This window comes from Dreissena polymorpha, chromosome 3 (assembly GCF_020536995.1).
Source record: "Dreissena polymorpha isolate Duluth1 chromosome 3, UMN_Dpol_1.0, whole genome shotgun sequence".
In the NCBI taxonomy this organism is placed as follows: Eukaryota; Metazoa; Mollusca; class Bivalvia; order Myida; family Dreissenidae; genus Dreissena; species Dreissena polymorpha.
In genome coordinates this window covers 32,764,811-32,792,535 of record NC_068357.1, presented here as the reverse complement: position 1 = coordinate 32,792,535, position 27,725 = coordinate 32,764,811, and the positions used below count along the sequence as shown (strand labels likewise).

Here is a 27,725-nt window from a genome sequence, read left to right as displayed (position 1 = left end):
TAGGGCCGTAGACGTTGATTAATGTTATTTGTGTTTCGTGTATTTTGATATCTATACTTGCTTGTCTGCCAATTATTATTTCCTTAAAGTTATCGACTGTGACCCCTATATTATTTTTTATCAGAAAGGCAACGCCTTGTTTATTAGTATGTTCTCCACTGAGATAGATTTATCCGTCCCATTCATCTTTTAAGGTTTGTGCTAAAGTATGTGTCAAGTGACTTTCTTGTAAAAGGCATATATTATATTTTGTGTCGTCTAATCATTTGAAGATTGTAATGCGTTTGTCTTTGTTGTTTAGCCCTTTAACATTTAAAGTACATAATTTAATCATTTAAAAAGGTGGAGGGTGATGTTAATGATAGTTTGTGTGTGCTTGTCCAGTTAGTGTCTTTTTTTAAAACATATCCAGTTGGTTTCTATTATAAGACATAAGATGTTTACACATACGAACAAAAATAGAAAACAAAAATTAGGGATACAAACAGATGAATATTCCATAGAAAGAAGAAGTAAAAAGAAAATACGGATAATGTATATTGGATCTTGCCTATTAAGATGAGAGAGTTGTGTTAAAAACGAGTTTAAAGACATGAATAACATGTATAATAAAAAAATAGTGCGTGGTCGTTAGTTTCTGTATAAATGAAATATTTATAAAAAAAGGAATATAATAAGTTCATGAGTGTAAATATGTATATATATATATATATATATATATATATATATATATATATATATATATATATATATATATATATATATACTTCAATGTGAGTGTATTATTTCTTTTGCGTGGTTTTGTTACTTTTGTCATTTTTTCTTTTCTATTAGTCATTAAGCTCAACTTATATGGATGTCTATCTATGGATGCAAACGTGCGCGTGCGTGTGTGCGCGTGTGGGTTTGTATTTGCACTTGTGCGAGCCGATTTGTTTTTCTCTAAAGAAGACGAATTACATACATGTTCGTATACAGTACAATCACACCAAGAAAAACAACACTATGATCAAAATCATCATCACCACTGAAAAAAACGATAACATCGAGGATGATCTAGGATACCTTCTTTTTCAATTTTGAGGCTTCACAATTTGGTAAAAGTTCTCCACGTAAGAACCGTATGTATCAATTATTATGTTCCGCTGAACACTATAACTGTGTCTTCATGCAACTACATCCAAGATGATATCGTGTTGCCATATGTTAGTGGTTACTTTAAAAGATTAAGTTTATCAAAGATGTCAACAAATAGTAGTTAAATTCACTTAAATATATGTAACGACACTATAATTATTATCTATAATTGATTTATAGAAAGTTTGCAATAATATCCGATAATCGGTTAACCTAATGCAGCTAAAATGATTAAAAACAAAATGGACTAGTCTTATTTTGGGTAAAAACAGCATACAAACAGTTTTATCTATTGCCATCTTATCATTTACCTGTTTACATTTTTTAACAACTTGGTACAAATCTGCATTAGATCTATAGTAAATGCATGCTAATTGTGTGTGTGTGTGTGCGTGCGTGGGTGTGTGCGTTGCGTGTGCGTGTGTGTTAGTGCGCGCGTGTGTGTGTGTGTGTGTGTGCGTGCGTGCGTTTGCACTTGTGAGAGTCAATTTGTTTGTCTTACAAAAACTAATTACATACATATTCGTAAACAGTACAATAACTCCAAGAAAAACAACAACATTATGGTCAAAATCATTATCACCACTAAAAAAGACACACTAAAACTTCGAGGGTGATCTAGTAATTTTGCAATTTTGATGTTTGACAATTTGATAAAAGTTATCCACGCCTGGACTGTCTGTATCAATACATTATACATCGCTGAACAATATGATTGTGTCTTCATGCAACTACATCTAAGATGATAACGTTTTTCCACATGTTAGTGGTTACCTTGAGAAAAAAAAGAGTTAATCAAGGATACCAAATGTATATAGCATCACTACAATTATGTATCTATAATTGATTTTTAGGACGTTTACTTGTCACAATATTATCCAATAATCGGTTAATCTAATGAAGCTAAAAAGGCGAAAACACATTAGATTAGCCTTATTTTGGACACAATAATCATATCAAATGTTTGTATCGATTGCTATCCTAATTGACAAATTAAACACGTGTCCTGTAGCATAAATATCCGATTACCAGCTAATCTAATGGAGCGAAAAAGCTAATAAAATCGATTAGATTAGCATTGGGACCACTTGCTATATATTACAAAAAGGCATGCATATAGTTTATCATTCTAATTGTTATATGTACATGCATATAAAAAACCGGTCTACTTGAACATCTTATTACATATTTTACAAATAATACCTTTAAGCCGCTTTATAATTTTTGCATCAATAAAAAAAACTTATTTTTTGATATAGATTGAAAAAAAACTAGCGTTTTGCAGTATACAAATAATTCATTAGATTGTACATAGCTATCCAAAATCGTATTTAAAATTCACACAAATGCATATAATTACACCGTAATTATGTATTTATAATACAGTTAACGCACGCTTTTATGCATTGATAAACGAACTTTGTTTTTATAAGCTAAAAAACACCCAAAAAAAGCTACTGTTTGGCAATATACAAATACATAGTTAACTATTATTTTCTATTTTTAAGAGAGTTTGATGTCTTATAAATGTGATCAAATTATGATTCAACATATCCCTTTAACAAAAATCACCAGTGCATGGTTTCAAGCATCATTTCCTCGTGAAAAACGCTTATGCGTATACTGTTCGATGTAAGATAGAGTGCACACATATTATGAATTGTTAAACTGTTTGAGTATGGTGTTCCATTCTGGCCCTGTCCATTTGCTGTACTCGTCAAATCGTACTTGGGTAATTGTACCACTTGCTGTTTTCACGTACAATTTCCCTTCCCAGGACCAAGCTGTTTCATTTCGTTCTTGGTTCAGTTTACGTTTTATTGACATCAAAACAGCTTGGTTCAGCTTTGTAAGGTCGTCATTTAGAAAGATGCCGGAACCTTTCAGGCACCTTCTATTTTTCATCACTTGGTCTCTCTTGTACCTGGACACGAATTTCACAATTGCTGCTCTTGGTTTACTATTGGTATCTCTCTTGCCTAGTCGATGTGCTATGTCAATATCGTTTATGCAAAGATTTAGCCCCTCGATTTTCTCATTTAGAAATTGTATTATTGCCTTGCTAGTTTCTTCTGCCGTTTCACTTGTCATTTTATTGTTGTTTTTATTATTGCTCGCTTCGGCTAACCCTGCTATCCGGATATTATTCCAACTTCCATACTGCTCATGCTCGTTGAGTTTACCTGATTGTTTTTCCATGACCCTAAGTATGCATGTTTTGTCATGTTGTTCACTTTCCTTTGCTTTCTTCAGATCATTTTCAAGGCTTTCAATTTTCCTAATTAATTTGTCACTGTCCAGCTCTTTTTCGTACAACTTTGCTTCTAGAATTTCAATTCTCTTTTCAAATGGCTTAACTATTTCTGCTTTAACCTGTGTTGTTATTTTAGTTACCAGTTCCTTTGTAAATGAGTCGTTTTTATCTATAAACGATGTCAACTTATCGCTCATCAATTTCAGTTCGACTTTCAAATCTTGAATTTGGCTCTCCATACTTTCACCCTGTGTTTCAGGGATCGTTTTTCCTTTTGATGCGACTATTTTACCTTTTTTCTTCTTTTGTTTTTCTACCACTACTTCACTTATACTTGACTCTAACTCACTCCCGCTTGTACTAATGTGCTTTCGCTTATCCGCCATTTACTATTTTCTTTTGAAAATTACATATTTTGACCTTGTTGTGCAGGCGTGCGTATAATTGTCAGTTTACACATATGTCAAGATGTACACATTCAATATGGCGACATCCTCTTTTGTAGCATAGCGTGACCATGTGCACTATAATGAAAGTCGTATTACCTCGTTACAAGAAAACTTCCATTTTTCACAAATACCACTTTAATCCAGTGAAAATATTCCCTTTACTATGTTTTATTTATTTTTTCGCTCCGTCCAAAAAAAACACGTCCTCCCTCGAATGGAAACAACTCTCTCTCGAAGGGAAACAACCATAATTTTTGACGTAGGAACAAAATGAAATGAAGTGCATAATGTCCATATTGGCATCTATACATGTTTCAAGTTTCATGAAAAAATATTAAGAACTTTAAAAGTTATCACAGGATCCAGAAAAAAAACACCATTTTCAGCAGTATTTCTAGTCTATTTGTTGCCATAGCAACCAGAATTTAAGACGTAGGAACAAAATGAAATGACGTGCATTATGTCCATACTGCCATCTATCCATACTTCAAGTTTCATAATAAAAAATATTAAGAACTTTTAAAGTTATTGAAGGATCCAGAAAAAAACACTATTTCAGCAGTATTTTTAGTCTATTTGTTGCCATAGCCACCATAATTTTTGACGTGGGAACAAAATGAAATGACGTGCATATTGTCCATATTGCCATCTATATATATTTCAAGTTTCGTGAAAAAATATTAAGAACTTTTTAAGTTATAGCAGGATCCAGAAAAGTGTGACGGACGGATACAAAACCATAAGTTCCCTCCGGTGAAACCGGTAGGGAACAAAAAAGTACATTAACATTTCATATGAGGATATCTGAGTTATCTTTGAAGTATACTGTACTGTTAAATGGAATTTATCATACCCCCACATTGATATCTGCTTGATATAACACTGTCTGATATATTTTTTATATCATTGTCAACAGGAAGTTCAAATATCAGTCATGTGTGGAGGCTACTAAGACTTCATTACAATAAAAAAAATTCATTTAAAAACTGAATCACATGTATCAAAACAAACAATTTGATACCAAGATGTATCACATATAATCCACAAACAGAAACAAAAACAGAAAAAAACGTATTTTACAAATATTAAGAATGAATGAGTACATGCTTATGACGTCATGCATGATGTAACAAACAGACTACCTATTTTGATACGGCTTCATATGCAAATGTCAAAGGATATGTCAAAAGTTCAACACTTAATATAAACAGACCAAACAAATAAAATAAAAAAAATAAAAAATAGAATATGAATAGCAGATGAATATCTTATCACATGTCTGCTAGTCATTCGCAAGAATGATGGTGATGAATACGAGCCTGTAATATTGCGTAGCATAGTGGGAAGCATTGAGCGGAAACTTCAGAGAGCAAAGAAACCATACTCGATCTTTCGGGGCAGTGGTCCAGAATTTTCCCTCACACTTGAAAGCCTGAAAGCAAAGCAGAAAAATCTATAAAAAAAAAACAAGGATAAGGAAAATAAATTCATTGTTTTAACAATTAAAATGGCATAAAATTTGTGAAGAATACAGCATTATTGAAATAAAACATTATATGAAATTTATCTACTATTATTAATTTTTTTCTTGATTTCATTTCGATTTTAAATGTGTTTACTTACTTTTTTTAATGAAAGCAACCATTTAACGATGACTCATTGCGCATTCGTGATATCTTTACGATTCGTAACTTGTCAAGTTCGTACGATGTGTTTGATAATACAATCGTACGGGGAATCTTAAGGTGGTCGTACGCTCATTTTTTTCACTGCGATTTTAAAAATCGTACGATCGTTGATATGACGGCCTCCTGATCAACATGAGATAGACGGTGTGGGGTCTGATCTACATGAGATAGAGGGTGTGGGGTCTGATCTACATGAAATAGAGGGTGTGGGGTCTGATCTACATGAGATAGAGGGTGTGGGGTCTGATCTACATGAGTTAGAGGGTGTGGGGTCTGATCTACATGAGATAAAGGGTGTGGGGTCTGATCTACATGAGATAAGGGGTGTGGGGTCTGATCTACATGAGATAGAGGGTGTGGGGTCTGATCTACATGAGATATAGGGTATGGGGTCTGATCTACATGAGATAGAGGGTTTGGGGTCTGCTCTGCATGAGCTAAAGGGTTTGGGGTGTCTGATTTAATGATAGGACAGAATGACAGTATTTAAGTAGCTCATCTAATTTTAATAATACAATGACTGGTGGAAGAGGGAGAAAAAGGGAAATTAACATAGAATAGTGGAAAAGAAATGTAATGATGTCGCAACGAGGGAAAGAGTTACGAATCCCTAAAAGGTAAGTTTAAATCCCAACGATGTGTCAAGAAAGGTTGTGGTATGGGGTGTAGATACAAGTGGCACAATAACTTCACAGAAAATGAACGCCATTGTGCTACACAACATTGCAATAATTTACAATGAACTAAATGATATTCCAGAAGAAAATCATATCTTGCCTGTTTACAACAATCAAGGCAATGATGATGAAGATAATATAGTATTGGGCAAGGCAATGAGGTATTACATTACCAGGGTATATTTTGAAGGATAATTCAAAGTTATAGCACTTGGTCACATATTGACCCTAAACACATCCGCAAAGTTTCAATTGAATACCTTTAGTAGAAGCACAATAGTCATGTGGATTGGTTCTTAGTTTCCTCGGTATGCCAAACCTGTTAGGGTTAGTGGAATAGCTTGGACTATTGAAGATGCTGAATTTGTATCTTTTCTGAAATTTGCTATTGTTTCAAAAAAAAATTGGCCCTTGCTAACAATCCACAAAGTCAGCATCTTCTATGTTTAAATGCTGTTTAAAACTTTGCCATTGTAATATAATGTTTTGCCTGCAAATATTAAGAATATTGTTCTTCATTTTAAATTTTTAAGTTCAGTATTTTTTTCTCCAAATGTATTTTTTCGATTTGTACAGTCAACTTTTGTATTTCTAATTTTTCATTTTTTCCATGTTTGCCGACGTTAGTTTGGTTAAGGTATCGCCTTATAATCTCTTGTCGGTCTTCTTTGTGAACGCTGAAAAAATAGATAAACATTGTGATTTTTATAAATGAACTTGTTCTCATGTTATGATCTTCAAAGGTTAAAATCAATACATATCGCATTATCTATGCATTGAAACAGCGCCCTCACACTACTTTGGGGGAAGGGGTCCGCAGCCCTTAGGAGGGGGATTTTTTATATAAAAAAACAACGACTTTGTTGAACTGTTATAAACATATATTTCTATATATGTGACTGTCTACAGGACTGAATGGTGGACTTTAATCAATCTGTATAACAGTAGTCTTACTTAAAAGTTCTAAAGTTTGCTGTAGCCTTAGTGTGGTTTTCCGATGTGTTATGTTCTAACAATTTACGGCCAGGGTGTGTTGATAGTTTAATTCCACGTGTTACATACGCATGATATGAAGATACATTATTGAAGAAGAAGTCGCAATATTTACAAAAGTATCCGTTCCTAGCTGAGCTATAATACAGCCATGGATAACTTTTCTCATAGCGGGTGGTGTCAAATTGACGATGGTCCGGGACAAGGACATTAACATGTTCACTGGTTTCATCTTCCTGTATTGGAGAGCAAACACAGCGTTAACTTTTTGTAGAATGAACATCGATATACACTAACATCCAATGAAACGACGTTGTACTTTTATATGAAAAAAATGTGAAAAGGCGTGCTTATATACAAACGGTTTTCGGTCAATAGTGAAGCCGTTTTACAAAAACTGTCGAGTTTGTAATATCAAAAAAAGCGTAATGAAACGCTGTACAAGCCGATTATAAAATAATCCCACTATAAGTACGGACAAAAAAGTTGTCTTCTACCGACCCGTTTTTCAAATGCTAGGGAAACAATATCAGCGTATGAATTGTAAATTATATTGCACTTCACAAGTTGAAACTTGTACTTCTTTACCAACATGACCCTTTTCTATAAACAAGAGCAGACAACTGTATCATGTGTATCGCATGTCGTCCATCTCTTTCGTACCGGAGTGTGGTTGAGTAACGGTAGGTCCCACCATGCCTTGCTGACGACGTTCAGCCCTGTAGAACGACTCAAGTTCGACGGTATGTCGTACAGCATCATTGAGATCTACAGGTCTGGATTGCTTAATTTTCAGGGGCATTTCTGGGTTCACTAGTGCGTCTACAAACTGTTCCATTGCAAGCGTTTCCTTTACATCTTGAGGCGCTTTTGGATAGACCAGGTTGGTCAGTCTGCGAATGTTCTGGACAAGTTCCGCCATTGTTTCTGTCGCTCGCTGCTGCCGTTCTTTGAGCTGCACTCTATACAACTCAGTTTGATTAGGCGGAGCAAATCTCTTTCAAGCGCTCGCACCAGGTCTTCATACGTTGCATCCTTAGATGCTTAGTTTCCATACACTCCCTGTTCCTGTCCCTTGAGAGACACAGATACATTGCTTTCTGGTCACTGTCCCAACCGTTGAGCTTTGCACAGGCTTCTAAATGCGCCTTGTAGTCGGCCCATGCTCCGACCCCATCGTATGTGGCTGGCTTAACCTTCACCGCATACTTTGCAGTAGTTGAGGGCTCCTCTTTTGCTGTGGGACCGGCTGGTTCCCTGTCTGACATATGTGTTTCAGGTTTCCGCTTGGTGACAAATCTATCAAGTCTGTTGTCTTTTATATGTTCAGTTTGACAGGCCATGTCCATCCTGGATGCTCCAACGATTGGCGTCTTGGGCACTAGCCTCCTTGGATTTGGAGAAGAACCGAACATCGGAGTCGCTGATTATCTTCTCAGACTTAATACCATCCCTTAATGAGTAAACTTTCGGTCTGACACGTTCTTTATCTGTGAATGGCGTCGATGCCAACATTTCGAGTCTCATGCTGGTTTCATCAATCTCATGCTGCATCCTTTGTATCTTATGTTCTAGCTGCAAGTTATGCAGCTCTCGTCTTAGCATGCTTTTTTAAGCTCTAATTCTCGGTTCCGAGACGTCCAGTGACGTTCTAAAGTGTCCCACGTTGGGCGCAAAATTTTGTAACCTGCAAGGTAACTTTATCCAGACTAGTATTAACGCTGGCTAAGGATATATAATATTTTCGCCTGGCTGCTTTACCAGTTTGATTAGAAACAAAGGATTTGGAACAATGGTTGGTGCATATAATAAATCATAGTAGAAATCAACAAAACCGGGTCAATATAACAAACTAATTAATAAAAACAACGAACGAGCAAGGTCTGAGACTATGGATGGGCCTAGTCTGAAACTATGGATGCGCCTGGTTTGGGACTATGGATGAAACTGGTCTTAAACTATGAATAAACTATGGATGAAACTCATCTGAAACTATGGATTAAACTAGTCTGAAACTATGAGTGAGCTTGGTTTGAGATTACGGATGAGACTAGTCTTAAACTATGGATGAGTTTGGTTTGAAACTATGGATGGTCCTGGTCTGAAACTATGCATAAAACTAGTCTGGGACTATGGATGAAACTAGTCTAAAACTATGGATGAAACTAGTCTAAAACTATGGATGAAACTTGTCTAAAACTATGAATGAGCCTGGTCTGAGACTATGGATAGACAAACGTCAAAGCCTAAACTGTTAGCGTTAGATTTAGACTGTCGCTTTTCCACCTTGGTTTACTCAGCAGGCCAGCCCTTACTTACAACCAGTTCTGTCACTTCTCCAACCACAATGTGGAATTACTCAGTACACAGAAAGCTACAGTTATTTACCTAATAATACTAGTATTCGATCTGTACGCCTTGAGAAATAACTTCGAAATCATCCTAATGCAGAGAAGCTACTGCTTATATACAGACAAGTCACGTGATACCCTAGACGAAACTATTCTACAAAATGGGTAAAAACTAATTTACTTCAGCCTTATGAAACAGCAATGAGATACTATTTAACAATGACCCATTAAAGTCATGCAGTAAAAAAGTATATTTTAAGGCATTACTGCAATTTGTTTTATTAATTTCAGAATAAAAAATATATGTATTACCCAAATTGAAAATGCTAGCGTCCGATCTATTTTATCCGAATAACTGTAAGAGGACGATGCCGTATATAGCAATGGTTACACTATTCCATTATTAACAAACTGATCGAAGGCAGGCAAATTCGCTTCAAATATATTGTCCCACATATATGAGCTTTTTGTATCCTGTTAAATCTGTATCCAGATCAAACCAAGCGTTGACAACTTGGCTTTTGCTTTGATTTTATTGATTGTTGTATGTGTATATTTTATTTGTCGAAAAATTGTACGAAATATTTGTTGATTTTGAGTGTTTATGGTATTTTAAAGAACGGAATGAGTTACGTTCAAATCCGATATCAAATTGTTTTATTGATATGTTTAGACATACACTTAAGTGTATGAAAATGCGTAAAATTGAATTTCCTATTATTTAATACAAAAACAACAATGGTTGCTCTGTATACAAATGCTTTGTGAGAACAAAACTGGCGGAACAAATATTGAAGCTACCATCGAGTTAAATATTGTGTTGAAAATTTGATCTCGATATAATTAGACGTTCTCGAGAAAAAGTACTTAAAACAGTATATTTTAAAATTTCTCCTCTGTTGTTTGCATTGACAGAAATGACTGAGGCCATGATTGTTGCACTCTCAACAGGGCTTTTTGGCCAGATGTTATAGCCGAAATTCTGTTATATTCCCAATCGCAAAAAAGAATACTTTTTTCCCAAAATTTGCGAACAAATTCCCGATCGGCATTCGTGAAAACACGCTTATTACATCGGCTGTTTCGCTTTTTAACAAACCGTAGTCCGATCCGGTCTTGTACGGGTTTTAGACTTTACCTCGATTTGGACAACGTCGACATTATTGTGTACCCGATATTCTCCGTGTTCAGGCGCTTATTATATTTGCGATGAAATTCCTGCGTTTTGTGATTCGGCTGAATAGAAAAACATGTCGCAAAACTCCAAATACTACGTAAAAAAGATTCTTAAGAAACAAACTGGCGAAACGAAAACGGTAGATTTTTTTTCTTTAAGCAAGCTTCATTTAAGTGATAGGGGCATCTAACAGTTTATAGGTGTCTATCGCAACCGTTGTTTATTTTTGGTGTTTTCACTCCATATACACTTATATTTGTTATTGCATCATCAACCTACTAAAACAATATCCCGGAAAGAGAAAAATAATGCATTTGAATATCAACCGTACTTTCGTTTGAAAATTGATCACGCATGTACAATGTGAACCTAAATTTAGTTTTAGTGCAGATTCGTTTATACGACATAAAGACACCATTTTGTTTTACGGATCACTTCGGCTTACAGGACTGGGTGGGTCACGTAAAAAATATAATATAAAATATATTTTTATAAACAACCGGTAGCAAGATGAGTTGCAGATAATTGGTCAGTAACCACATTTTAACTTACTCTTTTGACCTGTTAATTCGTTTCAGCTCAATTCAACAGTTAAAAATGCCCATATCACTTTAACAAAACTTAATTGCATACGACATTCATTCATTAGGTTTACAGTTAAAGTTTTACAATGAAGTCTTATGAAGGTGAAAACATTTGTACTTTGTCTTTTTTTAAGAACAATGTGATTCTATGTATCGTTATCAATTATTTGAGCTTATTTTGTCCTATTAGATTTGAGCGCAACTGATATTTTGAACCCTGTACTGGCTTTATTTACTAAGATTTAGATTTATTGCATGTATATGTAATTTACAATATTAACTTTATAAAACAAATCAATTAAATTTTGGAAAACGTATCAATGAACATAACGTATGGTGCAGCGTGGAATCCCAAAGATGTGGGTATTTAAAAAATAATTATTTATTTTTAGGATTTATTGGCAGTGCGATGCATGTGAAGAATGGTTTCATCCTGGCTGTATCGGGGAGCACATTGACCAGGAGCCCAACAGCTATGTATGTCATGGATGCCAAAACAAGGTACAGGGAATATAATATGAATAAATATTTTTTTTTAATACTAAAGATATTTTGAAAAAAATAATTCCAAACATGCACTGGTATGACTTTCAATCAAACCTAAATTGATATAACGCTGAACTTCACATTTTAAGATCCTATGTTTTATCGCATCCTGACCACTTGTGTGGGTATTCTTCATAAAAACATAATATGATTATAGTTTTATACGCGGATAGCTCTATACGCGGTAAGTGTTTTGTTAATCCAACATTAAAACCTTTCACAGAATCGCACCTCAAGCATAAAGTCAATTTACATTAATTTCGTCAATCCTAAATGTCTTCTGAAATTGTACAAAACGTATTGACAGATAACTCAAATCGATGAAACAGCGCGGAAACGAGAGAAGGAATACAAAATCCCTGAAATTTACCAGGTAGGACAATTAAGTCTTGTGTAATTATAACGATCAAATATATTCATCATTGACACATTTTCAACAAGATTAAAATTTCACCTTACATGGGCATGTCAATAAAGGATAAACAATACAAATAGTATATTTCACCTATATATCTCAATCATATTCAAAGCAATATTATTATTTCAATCGAATGGTATATTAAAACTTCGTTTATATACAACAGTATTATAAACGTTATAAATTACAATACGTAATTATCGATAGTGTATTTATATGTAATTGTATTGCATGGAGAAAAATCTTAGTCTTTACCACTTTTTAACATCAATCAAAGAGCACATTTAAATGAAAAATTACGTTAATCCTAAGTGACGTAATGAGCTATTTCAAATATTTTCTTTAAGTCTATTATCATAAACCATTACTTATAGTTTACTGATGACGACAACGTGGAAGCAGAAGCAAAGTTCTTTATAACTGCACAAACTGCGTGTAATCATGTAAGTGGCTAGATTATTAATCCGCCAATTAAAATATTATCGAAAAAGTAAACACATTGAGAACATATGTTATTTCATCATTTTATTGTATAATGCACGTTTGCAACATATTTTTCATGACTGATATGTCGGTATAGACGGCTTGTCGCAATCAACATAAGTATTCCTCAATCAAAGTTCCATGCTCACGTGACGTCTTATGTCTAATATGGTGATGTATTCGTAGCTGTTGTATTAAATAAGAGCGATTTGAATACAAACACGCATTGACTATAAGAGATGTATATTCCAAGTGATGTGGACAAACGGTTAATTCCACTTGGCATCCTATAAAGTATCAGAGCAGTAAAATATATATTGCTCAGTAAAATCAATATATTATAAACACAACATGTATCATATCATAAACGACATCCATGTAAATAAAACAGCTTCCTGTCGGTTTGTTCTGTGGTGTCAGAAATGACGCTTTGATATCGATTAGCCATTATAACAGACTGCGACTTTAACGTCCCTCACACCCATGCGAAATGGGCCACAGTAAATTCTCATTCAGTCGATACATTTTTGTTTTACAGGTGGCTGCTGCACTAAAAAGGGCTGAGCGAATCGTGTCCAATCGTTTAGATAGGTAAACATGATGAACATTTCAATTTTGAATTATTGTACGCGAGAAAATTTAAAACTGGTAATGTTCGTGTGTTGTTGTCATCAATCAAAATGAAAAATAAATGCTATGAATATATCTGTATTCATTACATTTTAAATATCCTCATAAGCCCATGTGATATTGGTGCGATGGACCCCTTTTGGTACGATCGGTCTTTTTTGGTCTTTTTTTTTATAGTAAACACGTGTTTACTATAAATTGTTAATGTCCGAAATACATTTGATAAAAGCGATTTCTAATGTTTGCAGGGTAGAACATTCAATTTTCTTAAATAATTTGTAGAAGAGATATCCCATGGCTTCGATTCACTATATCTTTCTTCCCTTAAAATTTGGAATCATTAGTGATATAGGCATTTTTCACTGTTGATTAAAATTGTGTCATTGTGTCGTATGAACAAATCTGCATGAATACTACATTATAGGCATTTTTCACTGTTGAATAAAATTGTGTCGTATGAACAAATCTGCATGTAAACTACATTTGGACTCAAATCGTACATCAAATCATTTCTGTCTTCAGTTGTCAAAACACCTATATACTGTTTGATTCCAATAATGTCGCTTTAATAGAATTACCATTTTTATTCATTTGCTTCTTAATATTAAATCACCTAAACTTGTTTTATTAGTAGCATAGCCCCATTAATAGTTTTATTTAGTACTGCCCTTGGAATTTGTTCACGTCATTATGGATTTTTGTGACGTCATACGACCGACTTTCCCAGTTGTAATCTACATGCATAGGTCATTGGGTTTATAACGTTCCATTTTATTTATATTTTCTCTCTGATAGGCGTTTCTTGTTTGATTTAATTCTTTTTAATTTGTTTAGCAGTCACATAAACAACCAAGCTATGTAATATGGAATTTTTACACCCATTATTGCTGCTTCTTCCTGTATTTGCGCGATGATTATCTGAGATATTAACTATATGATTCTATATTCTCAAATCTTTTCTATAAAGAAGGAATGTAGTTGACAATTGTTAATAGTTTTATTTGATCGTTCGTCAAAAAGTTGTAATTCTGTTACTCTTGTATCTTCAATGCAATTGAGTAATTAAATAGTAATTAAATTGAATGCGTTTTTATTCCCTTTTATTATTGTTTAATTTGAGTTACAATGCTATGACGTTAAATTTTATTTACACTTACATGTATTATGAATATTGCTGGGCCAAGTGTGAGGTTGAGCGCTCTATAACCAGGTTTAAACCCCCAATGCTTTGCATTGACCGTTCCAAGGCGGTGACCCCAGCTTTATTCATATTTTGTGTTTATGTTGGTTTGTATTGTGCTGTTTTGTACTGTTTGGGCAATAGGTCACTTGCCTTAAATAAAGGACCAACTAATTGTTTTTAATGAAAATTCAATACTGCTCCAGCAGCTGGAGTTTCACTTCTTTATATTCATAGTACAAACAATTTCCTTTCTGGTGGGGTACCACAAACCCAAGGATACGGGTGGGCAGTTTTCAGCTGCGTGGTAAGACATGTTGCTCTTTTATCCCAAAATCTTTCCTTTAGAATCTATATTGACACATGTATTGCATTTTATGATAGTGTAAAGTATTTCAACAAACCAGTTTGATTATATTTATTCTTCATGATATGTTACTATGAGCAGCCGTTAAAAGAACAACAACATCCATTTGGTGTTAATGTACGGAAAAACGCATTAAAAAAATATGGTATAACAACATAATGGTATATGTATAATTTCATAATGTACATGTTCTTACTTTGTACAAACTATCGAATGCGTCCGCTTTTATATCAAGGGGGCATTTCTAGAGAAAATCGAAAGGTTATTATTTTCATATATATTGCTTAATTCCTATCGCATTTATTAGTTGAATAAATTCATTAATATTCCGAGTAAAATGAAGACTTTGATTGATGGGGCACAGTTGCTTTAATCTGAAAATGTGTTGATACTTAAGGACAGCATACAAGTGTAACAATACATATAATTATTGTTTTCTTAATTTTAAAGGACAGAGGATCAAATGCCGTTTACCTAAAAAAAATGCTGACTTTTTTATCAAATATGCTTTTCAACAAAATATTTAGCTTATTTTTTAGTTGATGTATAATAATGCAAACAGGTACATTTTTATATGAAACTGTATTAATACTGATACTTAGTGAGCCATACCTCTCCACAATGAGGCAAGTGAAAGGCCTCCAATACCAGAAACTTTTACAAATCCTCAGTGAAGATAAACAGTAAGTTTTGTGCGCATGTTTTTCGTATGTTTATTAGCAATAACGTTTATGATGCCTTTCGTATTTTCACATGTGTTTTGGTAAATGACATGTTCTTCATTGTGATTTATTTTTAAGAAGGCTTATATCAATCAATGTTTAACGAAGACACTCAGATTTGCATGCTAAGTCAAGGCCAGTATTCACATTACGTTTTGGGAAAAATATGCGGAAAACCTTACTTATTTTCTTAAATCTCTACTTCATGCTTATTTCTTGTGCATGTAAAATGTTTACAAAATTTATAACTTCTCATATCTTATAAGTTCTTAAGCAGAAAACAATGCTATTCACAAATGAAAAGTAATCTTAAATTGCACCATTAGTTACGACTTAAATTTCTAGCTGTGTGAATACCGGTATGTATTGTATTTTTGCAGATTGATTCCCTTAATATTAAACAAATTTTATTTTACATCACTAGTCTGGGGGGAGCCTACGTGGAACATGTCCTGGTTCGTGAGGCTTTGGCAGCCATCTTCGTAGCCTTTACAGGGGACACCTATACTAATGCCAATGTTGAATGCTGTTCTGTTATTCATCGGTCAACGTTAAGAGCAATGCAAGCTGCCTGTGCGATTGGTACTGTTTTGTTTTATATTTTAAACATGTCATATTCTAGTTAAATAACAATTGTACAGAAATTGTGGTGATACAAGAGGGTGCAAATATTAATTGAAATCTATATCATTGATAACGTTGCATCAATACAAAAGTATGATTGTTTACTACGCGCTAAAATACAGAAGTAGAAAGATATGAACACATGCCTAAAATAAATTATTGTAACTTTTTTATCATACTTCTACAGTATTGTAAATCATATGATGGAAAACGAGTACATAATTCGTCACCATGCATGTATTGTAGTGATAAAACCAGTTGAGAAAACCGGATTTTGTTTTAAATATATTTCTATTAAATGTCACAGAACAATAAATTAAAAATAAATGTTTTGATGTTTTATTCTAGGTGCAGCAAAGAAGAATGAATTGCTCAACCGATATAAACACCTTTCCGGGGAATGTTAGGCGATGTGATCATATTTATTGTGCTTTGATGTGTTTAACGATGTACTCTAACCAATTACAATACATTTCTGAATAATGTTAAGTTCGTGTTTTCAGATACAATCATTTCTTAAATATTATATATAAGCCTTTTTAAATAAATAATGCGCGTTTTACGTGCTATTTAAAAATGTGAACATTGTATTAATCTAATCGAAAACGAATTAATTGTGTTATTGAAAAAAGGGAGAAAACTCTGACTTGAGTTATACATAACATTTGACAGAGTTATACATTTCATTAAACAAAATTTAAAAAATGGTGTTATCATATTTTTATATATTACTTTTCGGCCTAAGATGCTAAGGTCATACATTGTTTTGTAAACGAAAAATGCGACATAATTTTCCTTTATCATTTACATTTGTTGTAAATAGTGAGCATATTAAAATTCTGATGTCTGATATTAATTTGGCTCTTGTGAATAGATTTGACGAAATTGATTTTTTTTCAGATTTCAAAATTTTCGTTGTAGTTTTTATTTTTGCGACGAATCGGTAATACTGAGCATTTACCAAGCTCTACAATATTACAGTATTAGCATATTTTGACGATTTAAAACATTAAAATTTTAAGGATTACGAAGGAATAATTTGGCGAGTTCTGTTGTTATCGTTATATTTTGTAAAAAATACGATGATTGCTGATATAAAGTATAACATACACATATTACTTTCTATACGATCACGGATGGGCGAGTTGTTTAAGTTCTAGTCTTTTACTCAAATGGTCAGTTGTTTGATACTAGTTAAGGATAACTTTTTTATCTTTAATTTTATTCTTGTTTAATTATTGAGCTATTTAATTCCGATGTTAACATTTAACTTTTTACATTATTTTATTTATTTCATCATTTTTATTTTTAAAACTTCAACACGTGCAAAAATCCGTAGAAATATCCATATACAGGTATGCCCCTATAATTGTTGGCATTTACGTCAATTTCTTTAAAATATGACCTTTTCCCTTCGCACCAAGACAAGAATATTAATTGATTAAACCAATGGTTAATGTTTGCTGTTGAATGTCTTACTATTGAAGGAGTAATTGCTCTTGTTTCCAACAATTTCTCTTCTTTTCAACAATTATTTCTAGAGTTGTGTAAGTTCTTTTAAAATCTTGATATTGTTAGGTTATGGTTTAATGCATAATTCTAGAAAATAAATTAAATTTACACATGTTTCCATCATTTTAGAATGGCAATATCTTTCACTCCCTCCTAGTGTATCTCCCAGACTCTTCCCGGTTGCTGAGGACTTAACACACTGTATGGATGATATAAATCATTATTTGATCAAAGCTTCATTTCAAAACTTGTTTCTGCTTATACTTCATCTTTGAAGGGAATTTTCAATTTTCTTTTTACTACCCTTTATCTCGGCCCCTGGAGATATAATAATTGTATTTATATTCTAACCCTTTTAGCATAAATATGTTTAAATAATAATTACATTTGTCGTTTTATCAAAATCATGGACAAATCCATGTCTTCAGACAGGGCAACTTCTGTCACTGTTTGGGATATTCTCCCAACAACATCAACAACTGCTTCTGTCAAAATTGACAATTGTGCAGGTTTTGGTCCACCTCCTAAAGGAAATACAAACATATGAGTATATGTAGGCAAAGTGATAGTAACATTGTTTGGTCCAAAATAGCTCTTTACTCATTACCAAACAATAACAAGAGTTTTCGAGTTGTTTTGAAGCAGCCCTAAAAATCATTGAGAGAGAATGAGAAATGGCTCAAGATAAGTAATTTCTTCTCATCACACAATGATTTCTACCCTTCGACGATTTTGCTTCATATTTAATTATAATTTTAATTATGGTATACAGCCTCTTTCAATTAAGGAAGACCAAAATGTGAAGTATGGATATGGGATTACGGTAAAGGGTTAACTGATAAAACTTAAGGGATGAGTGACTGATACATGAAACCAAGTATTTTTCAATTTAACAGCCATATTAAGCCAAGTACTTTAAAATTTAACAGCTCTTAGCTTAGCATTACTCTTACCTTACAATTTAATTGATAAATATGAGGGTAGCACTTGACAAACATTCATCCTGGATTACAGGAGTCGTGCATTTGAATTCACGCTTGTCCAATATTCTTTACAAAGTTTACAGAAGTCAGTATGATAGGACTCAACTCTTAACAATTGTTTTTACATGGAAAATTCAGGAGCAAAGATAGGTGCACTTAGCACTGGTAGAAGTAAATAATTTTCAAAACTGACGTGAAAACCTAAATCCAAAAGCGCTTGATGAGATATATTTGATTATGCAATAACTTGCCTGTTTTGTTTAACAGAATAGAGATCTGTGATTCTGCACGAGGTTGTCCCTTTTTTTTGTTTAGCGTTTGCTGGTCCCTGGGAAACTCTGCCTGCTTATTTAAACGTTACACTGCTTTTTAGATACAGGGGTTATTGCTGAAGCATAGACACAGACACGTGTATCCAGTCCACATAGAACATTTTGCTTCTGAATCAGTAGACTCAATGTTAAAGACAAAAATAATGCATTTGAATATCAACCTAACTTTCGTTTACAACTGATCATGCATGTACCATGTAAATCTAAATTGAGTTTTAGCGCAGATTCGTTCATACGACACAAAGAAACAATTTTGTTTTACGGATCATTTTAATTTCCTGCAAAGATCTATCCATACGACACACGAAAACTAACTCTGATCCTAATAGAAAAAAAACAGTTCCGCTAGGCTTAGAAGACTGGGAAAGTCATGTAAAATATCAAATATAATATATATTTTTTTATAAACAACTGGTAGCAAGATGAGCTGCAGCCAATTGGTCAGTTACCACATTTTAACTGACTCTTTTGACCTGTTAATTCTTTTCAGCTCAAACAGTGAAAACTGCCCGTATTATCACTTTAAAGTTGCCATCGAGGTAATGGTGCTGAAACTAGTTTAAGTGCAGATTCGTTCATACGACACAAAGACACTATTTTGTTTTACGTATCATTTCGCCCTCGTGGTTTAATTCCTTCGCATCGGAACTCCATACCGTTGGTTATTACCGCAATAACCAACGGTACTCGTCGATTATTTCTTAAATTTATAAACAACTGCACTCGATTGTATAAACAGTTAAACCGGCGGTTAACCACATACCGGCGGTTAAAAGTCGGTAACATGTTGGTTACTGGTCGGTAAGCATTTGTATAAAATTTGATTAGTTATACCGATCGGTTAAAACCCAGATAAAACATACCCTGCTTCCCTAGGTGGGTAAGTACAAGTAATTGAGAGGTAACTTACACAAAATTTGCCGCGGCGCGCGACATTATAAAAGCTAACCATCGACGACCTTCACAATTTCGACGAGTAAACAACAAATTGCAGCGACTGACACTTTATTTGACTTAATTTACAGGGAAATACGAATTCCGACTTCGGACGACGAATTTAAGAACGCACAGAACGTGTTTCTTATATTCTGTTATGGGTATGCCGTGTGTGATCTGATGCATCAATGGCGCCCATGTTAAAATCATTTCTCCGAGAACAGGGAACAACAAAAGTACAAACAAAAAACAAAACACGTTCGAACTAGTATCTTACCTTTAATAATCCTTTAAAATCCATTAATAATCCATTTAATTCAATAATTGACGAGTTTACATGTAGGGTCTTTGATAATTATTTTAGCATAGTTATAGAGAATACTAGGTTAGCGGTGATTACAGAGAAGTTTAGACGTCTATGTTGCGAGGCTTAGAACGCCGGAAGCGCGAGCCTTGGCGATCGCTTTCGGTGTTCGAGCCGAGCAACATAAACTTCTCTGTATTCAACGCTAATCCTAGTATTCTATTTATCCCATTTGATTTTTTCAACGTGACATTTAACATAAATAGATCTAATAACCTTAACAATAATTTTAATTCAGTCATAAAAGCGCTTAAAATCTAACAAATGTAACCATGCGTAGTGATATACATGTATTTGTTCTGGTACGCAAAATAGTCTTTAAAAAAATCACAAACTGTAAAACAAGTAAAATTATCACCATACGCCTACATTCAATTTTACGCAGTATGCGAATTTTAACACATTACGACCGCGAAAAGAAGATTTTACTTTACTATAATTTATTTTATATTCGAAAGAAAATGATCAAAATCCAATATGGCGGCGATTGCTCCTGACAAAATGCTGTCGGTGTCAACATAAATGTACACCATCGACGACCTAGTTCTGGCTACCATAACTTTAAATGTCGCTTTTTATGATTTTTGACTGGCGCGACTTTGTACAGGTCTGTCAATACTAAATAAACTGTACGCTGAAGTTACTTTAGCTATCGAAGACCTTGACAATTTTGACGAGTAACGTACGCGGCCCTATTGTTGTCATTAATCAAAATGTTGTCAGCTAAAGAGACATCATTTAACGTACGCGGCCCTATTGTCGTCAGGATCCTTAAGTATAAACATAAAGGGAGACAATGCAAGTCTTTTTAACTCGAGGTTACACACTATTTCACGAAAATTTGCATGCAACGATGAGGGGTACGCTGTGACGGCTTAAAGACCTATGCGTCCTATGGTCGTCATCGCTGTTGCCCAAGGGTCGTCAGTGTGTTCGTTAAGTCGGCACTACTGTAAACCAGACAACCTTAACAGAAACAAAAGAATTTTATTGACGTATTTTGTTGCAAAACAAAGCAAATAAACTTTCGGTTTATACAGTGCTTGTTACTTAAAAAATTAACAAGTTTAAACAAAACAAGAACAGCTTTTAACGGCTTACGTTACAAACGACTAACGTAACAAACGCATTTTGCGTGTCAATTGTTGCTTTTTATGGGCAACTCCATCACTTGTATGTACACGCCAGATAGTCGCGTGCGCATGCGAAACTCTTAAATATGATTGACTAACCCACTGTGCTCCGTTTCATTTGGCGTGTGATCATTGTTACGTTTCTGTTTTTCCTTCTTTGCATTTTCTTTTTCTTCCTTGCGTCGTTCTCTCTCTTCTTTCTTCTTTTTCATTTCTTCTTTCTTTTGTGCTTGTTGTAAGATTCGTTCCATTTTTTTACGTTCTCGATCAGAAGCTCGTTTTTGTTTCTCTTCTTCCTGCATTTTCTTCATTCTTTCTTTTTCTTCAAGTTCCTTCAAAACATCTTCATTTGTAAGAACTTTTGCCTTTTGAGTTTTTTTTTTCTTGTTTTCCAGTCGATGGAACGATCAAAATATCTACAAGTTCCGGTGATATGAGACCCGCTTTCACTAAAGGGTGTTGCATAGCATTGTTATCTTTATTTGCATGAGCAGGAGGGTTTGTGTCCGTTTCAGGCACAGATTCTAATGGCAAGCTAACAGATGAAGTTGACGGCACCTGTTTACAGTGTGAGGCCATGTCTAATTTCAGGGCTTTCCACTTTTGGAAGACGTTATCGCGGTCTAAATCAATTTCGAAGTTCAGACACTCTTCATATTTACGCTTCTTCCTCGGTGTCAACGAACTTTCTACCGCTTTCAGAGCTAACACTGCCGTGCAGTTATCGTTATCTGACTCGTAACTTGCGACTTGATTTTCAGTGTTCGTTGTCTGCGTTGTATCTAACGTCAGTATCCCGTCGTCCCCTACAAGGAAATTCAGCTCCCCGAACACTTCTGAAGAGGATAATGCCGGCAAAGATTCATTCGATAGATTCAATGCTGACGTATTTGCCGAAATATCTACATTGTTTGACGATTCAGACCCGCATGCATCATCTATCTGACTAAAACATGTCTGAGTCAAATCAATGTTTTCTGCGCTGACATCATCACATGAACGAAGAAGAAGATTCTTGTCAATCGCATTCGGGTTGTAAGGATGAATCCCGCATTTGCGAAAACCTTCGATAATCGCGCTCATTGTGAACGTTTTTTCAAAGATAATCTTGAAAACACCACTTACAGCTTTCTTCGAAACCCAAAGATCAGACTTCACAAGCTTCGCCTACAAGTAAAGCATTTACAGAATTACACATGCGGATATGAAGTGTTAAATATTTGCTTGAGTTGGCAGTGTTTACGTAATTTCAAACAAAGCGCCATGAGTATTAAATTAATTAGATGTAAGTAAATAATGTATGCATAGCGAAGCAATACCTGTGACATGACTTTTGCCGTTTCTATCTTCATTTTTCTGTACACAGCCACGTCTAAAGGTTGGAGAATGTGTGTTGTTTTTGGCGGCAGACTGAGTAAGATGACATCGTTAGCAATTGCTGACTTAAGCAGTGGGACGCTAACGTGAGATGATGCGCCGTCTTGAATGAGTAGAACTGGCCTTTCTGGTACGCAATGCTTAAGGAAACATTTCTCAAACCATTCAAAATACATATGTTGATTCATGAATCCAGAATCAGACGCAGAATATAGAGCGTTGATAGGTCCATTTTTGTGGTATGGACCTCCCGGCAAACTCCCCGAAAAAATGACCATGGGTGGTATTGCACTGCCAGCTGCGTTTACACAACAGTGGACGGAAATATGCTCACTAGTTGCAACAGCGAGAGAGTGTGCGTGTTTCTGGCGGATGGGAACCACAACCTTCTGGGTTGACTTATTGAGATACAATGCCGCTTCATCACAGTTATATATTCTTTGGGGCTGATCAAATAGATTGTTTTCATCTAGTGTGGCCTTGTGAAGATCGAAGTACCCTTTGATGACATGTGTGCTACCCATAACAGCCCTTCCCCTGTCTAACGCATCAGTGCGCCTGAGACCAAATTCGGGATGCCGCTTTTTGAATCCTCGCCACCACTTCCTCGACGGACCATCTTTTTCAAAAGTATCAGCATGACCACGTTCTTTTGCAATTGAAAATGCAAAGCCTTTGATATCGCTGATTGTCAATGGAAAACCGCGTTTTGCCATGTAATCGATATAATTACAAAGCGACGTCTCGTCTTCTGCAGAGAGGTAGGTTGAGGCCCCCATTTTTGCGACCAGTTTCACCCTCCCTGACAGCCTGTCAGCTAATGTCATTCTGGGGACACTATATGTTTTAGCCGCTGCAGAAATCGAAAGTTTGCCGGCTTGGACGCACTTAAAAGCTTCATCCATATTGTGCTGTGACCATTTCCGCAATTTGCGTTTTTTTCGATCTGTTTCCATATTTCTGAAACGTGTTAGAAACAAATGAAGTAACGTTTATGTTATTGTCTATGACTTAATCACTAAAACAGTTAATGTTGTTTTTATGTATGGGTGTGCTTTTAAGTCGTCATGTGTGCCATAAAGTCGTCAATGAAATTTACGCGTATATCCATATATTAATTTCAGTTTCAGGTCAAAGGGAGATAACCAATTAAGTTTTTCAATGCCTCGTGTTCCTGGTCACGTGTTCATAACACTCAGAAGGCTTATTACTAACTTCAAGGACGTTGTCGCCTTTGACACGATAAATCGTACACTGCTTACGCCCGCTATGACATTTGTAACGCTCCACTGAGCATGGGATTTGCGCTTATTTGCTATAATATATTTGTTATTTTTAAAGATGAATTTAAATTCTGAAATAAGTAAATATATTTACCTTTCAAATTTCAAGCGCCCAACACTCTTCAATGTCAAATTGAAAAAGGAAATGACGTATACATAAACATGCCGACTTAAGGATCCTGACGACAATAGGGCCGCGTACGTTAAACAGACAATTGCAGCGACTGACACTTTATTTGACAAAATATACAGGGCAATGCGTTTTCCGACTTCGGACGACGAATTTAAGGACGCGCAGAACGTGCTTTTTATATAATGTTATGGGTATGTCGTGTGTGATCCGATGCATCAATGGCGCAAATGTTAAAATCATTTCCCCGAGAACAGGGAACAACAAAAGTACAAACAAAAATCAAAACACGTAAGAACTAGTATCTTACCTTTAATTATCCTTTAAAATCCATCTAATAATCCATTTAACTCAATAATTGACGATTTTGCATCTAGGGTCTTTAATAATTATTTTAGCATAGTTAAATAAAGACCCTTATGCCATTCTATCACTTTATTCAAATGAGTTTATGAACGCGATAAACTTTCTTCTTCGTCACACGCTACGTCATGTACTCTACATTTCTGCTGCTCAAATGAACCGGAGCAGTTTATCTAATAATAGCCGTTGGTAAACTCGGTTGCATTTGCAGATTTCTGCATACAAACATAATTATGTTTAAACTTGCACACTGTTTTATTTGTCTATGGTAAATGCCCTTATTGTACGAGATAATAATTTAATATATAAATACACAAAGAATGGAAAACATTTCAGTACACAACAGATTAATGAGTAGAAAATACCCGTCTACAAAATGGGACGTTCCCAATTCCAGTGTGGTGCTATTTTTACCATCTTATACTTTACACAGCTCTATGCCTAACGTGAATAAAATAGGAAAGCAAACATAGAAGATTATTCATGAATTGTGCGATATATGTATGGCTTGTTGTACATTCTTAATATTTAAGTTAAATGTCAAAAGTATATGCTTTGGTTATAAACAATGCACTTTACACGAAATAAGGAAAATGTGATCAATTGACAATTCAGATATGTCGACATACAGTACATGTAGAAAACATGTGAAATAAGTCGCGTTTATAATAAATCGTCAAAAAATGGGGAAAATGACGCAATAAGTATGTCATTTTATGACGCCATCAATCAGCTGATTCATTATACGGATGGCAAAAAATTATGTCATATGACTAGATTTAAAGGTTGAAGGTCGTATATTTTGAAGTTTAAGTTTTGTCGACTTTGTTTCTTATGAAAAATCATTCAGTGGTAAAGTAAATATAAATAATAATTAAAAAAAATCGTGTACTTTTATATTGTATTTCAATATTTCTTTTGGTGAATATGTCATATATATATGTTTCTGCAAAATATGCACATTTTCTTCTAATGGGTGACCTTAAAATTCAATCAATGAACCAAACAATATCGACCTAATTTTGGCGCATATCGCATGACGTCATTTAAAAAGTAGTCCGTGCACGCGACAGGTATATTCCAAAGTGTTGAATACAAGCAAGTATATTCCACAACGTGATATACCGTCAATGTCGCGGTGAAAATGGGATAAAAATAAAGACCATTATGCCATCATATCATTATACTTTCTTCTTCGTCACACGCTACGTCATGTACTCTATGTACATTACTGCTGTTAAAATTAACCGGAGCAGTTTTAAATGTGTCGTGTTTTGAGAAAAATGGGCATAATGCATGTGCTTAAAGTGTCGTCCCATATTAGCCTGTGCAGTTCGCAGGGGCTAATCAGGGACGACACTTTCCGCGTTTATGACATTTTCTGTTAAAATGAAGTCCCTTCTTAGCATAAATCATTTTTTGGCGGAAAGTGTCGTCCCTTATTAGCCTGTGCGAACTGAACAAGCTAATCTGGAACGACACTTTATGCACATGCATTATGCCCAGTTTTCTCAGAACACGACACAAAAATAGCCGTTGGTGAACTCGGTTGCATTTGCAGATTTCTGCATACAAAGATTTATTTAAACTTGAACAATGTTTTATTTGTCTATGGTAAATTCCCTTATTGTACAAAAAGTAAGTAAGTTTATTGTAAACATAATATAAAATATAAAGAAGTAAAACTCCAGCTGCCGGAGCAGTATTGAATTTTCATTAAAAACAATTAGTTGGTCCTTTATTTAAGGCAAGTGACCTATTGCCCAAACAGTACAAAACAGCACAATACAGCACAATACAAACCAACATAAACACAAAATATGAATAACGCTGGGGTCACCGCCTTGGAACGGTCTATGCAAAGCATTGGTGGTTTAAACCTGGTTATAGAGCGCTCAACCTCACACTTGGCCCAGCAATATTCATAATACATTTAAGTGTAAATAAAATTTAACGTCATAGCATTGTAACTCAAATTAAACAATAATAAAAGGGAATTAAAACGCATTCAATTTAATTACTATTTAATTACTCAATTGCATTGAAGATACAAGAGTAACAGAATTACAACTTTTTGACGAACGATCAAATAAAACTATTAACAATTGTCAACTACATTCCTTCTTTATAGAAAAGATTTGAGAATATAGAATCATATAGTTAATATCTCAGATAATCATCGCGCATATACAGAAAGAAGCAGCAATAATGGTTGTAAAAATTCCATATTACATAGCTTGGTTGTTTATGCGACTGCTAAACAAATTAAAAATAATTAAATCAAACAAGAAACGCCTATCAGAGAGAAAATATAAATAAAATGGAACGTTATAAACCCAATGACCTATGCATGTAGATTACAACTGGGAAAGTCGGTCGTATGACGTCACAAAAATCCATAATGACATAATGACGTGAACAAATTCCAAGGGTAGTACTAAATAAAAATATTAATGGGGCTGCGCTACTAATAAAACAAGTTTAGGTGATTTAATATTGAGAAGCAAATGAATAAAAATGGTAATTCCATTAAAGCGACATTATTGGAATCAAACATTATATAGGTGTTTTGACAACTGAAGACAGAAATGATTTGATGCACGATTTGAGTCCAAATGTAGTTTACATGCAGATTTGTTCATACGACACAATGACACAATTTTATTCAACAGTGAAAAATGCCTATTATGTAGTATTCATGCAGATTTGTTCATACGACACAATGACACAATTTTATTCAACAGTGAAAAATGCCTATAATATCACAAATGATTCCAAATTTTAAGGGAAGAAAGATATAGTGAATCGAAAACCATCAAACACGTGTTTTTAAGTACATAAGCATCGTATCCTTTTGATAAAAACAAGTTAATTAAATTGAAAAGTTTAATATGAACATTTGGTTTAACATATTTTAATTTGCGGACACGCTTCAAAACATCTCCGTAAAATGATGGATGGGAGATTCCATTATTTAAATGCCATTTTAAAGAAACATTATATTTTAAAATTAAATCACCATACTTAGAGTA

The 27,725-nt window shown here is 34.4% G+C and overlaps 2 protein-coding genes across 2 annotated transcripts; both read right to left on the bottom strand.

Annotated features, from left to right (window-relative positions):
- Positions 1-8,524: 8,524 nt before the first annotated feature.
- On the bottom strand, positions 8,525-21,851 carry LOC127872140 (troponin I-like). The gene is made up of 4 exons (XM_052415466.1): positions 21,644-21,851; positions 18,178-18,316; positions 16,097-16,187; positions 8,525-8,773 (listed from the first exon to the last, which is right to left on the bottom strand). Exons 1-4 carry the CDS (start codon positions 21,849-21,851, stop codon positions 8,525-8,527), a joined length of 687 nt encoding a protein of 228 aa, XP_052271426.1.
- Positions 21,852-21,885: 34 nt separating this feature from the next.
- On the bottom strand, positions 21,886-24,340 carry LOC127872139 (uncharacterized). The gene is made up of 3 exons (XM_052415465.1): positions 24,295-24,340; positions 22,860-23,877; positions 21,886-22,707 (listed from the first exon to the last, which is right to left on the bottom strand). Exons 2-3 carry the CDS (start codon positions 23,871-23,873, stop codon positions 21,886-21,888), a joined length of 1,836 nt encoding a protein of 611 aa, XP_052271425.1. The 5' UTR covers positions 23,874-23,877; positions 24,295-24,340.
- Between the last annotated feature and the right edge of the window lie 3,385 nt (positions 24,341-27,725).

Bases quoted from the DNA above. Each gene is read 5' to 3' on its own strand.
- LOC127872140 (XM_052415466.1), bottom strand. From the start codon at position 21,851: ATGAAGAAAATGCAGGAAGAAGAGAAACAAAAACGAGCTTCTGATCGA. The intron at 18,317-21,643 runs GTGGGTTAGTCA...TATTTCCTTTAG, and splicing joins GCCAAATGAAACGGAGCACA to GAGGTGGACCAAAACCTGCA. The intron at 8,774-16,096 runs GTAGGCTCCCCC...CATAACTTGCAG, and splicing joins CGAACCAGGACATGTTCCAC to CTAGAACATAAGATACAAAG.
- LOC127872139 (XM_052415465.1), bottom strand. From the start codon at position 23,873: ATGGAAACAGATCGAAAAAAACGCAAATTGCGGAAATGGTCACAGCAC. The intron at 22,708-22,859 runs GTATTGCTTCGC...CTTTACTTGTAG, and splicing joins CGGCAAAAGTCATGTCACAG to GCGAAGCTTGTGAAGTCTGA.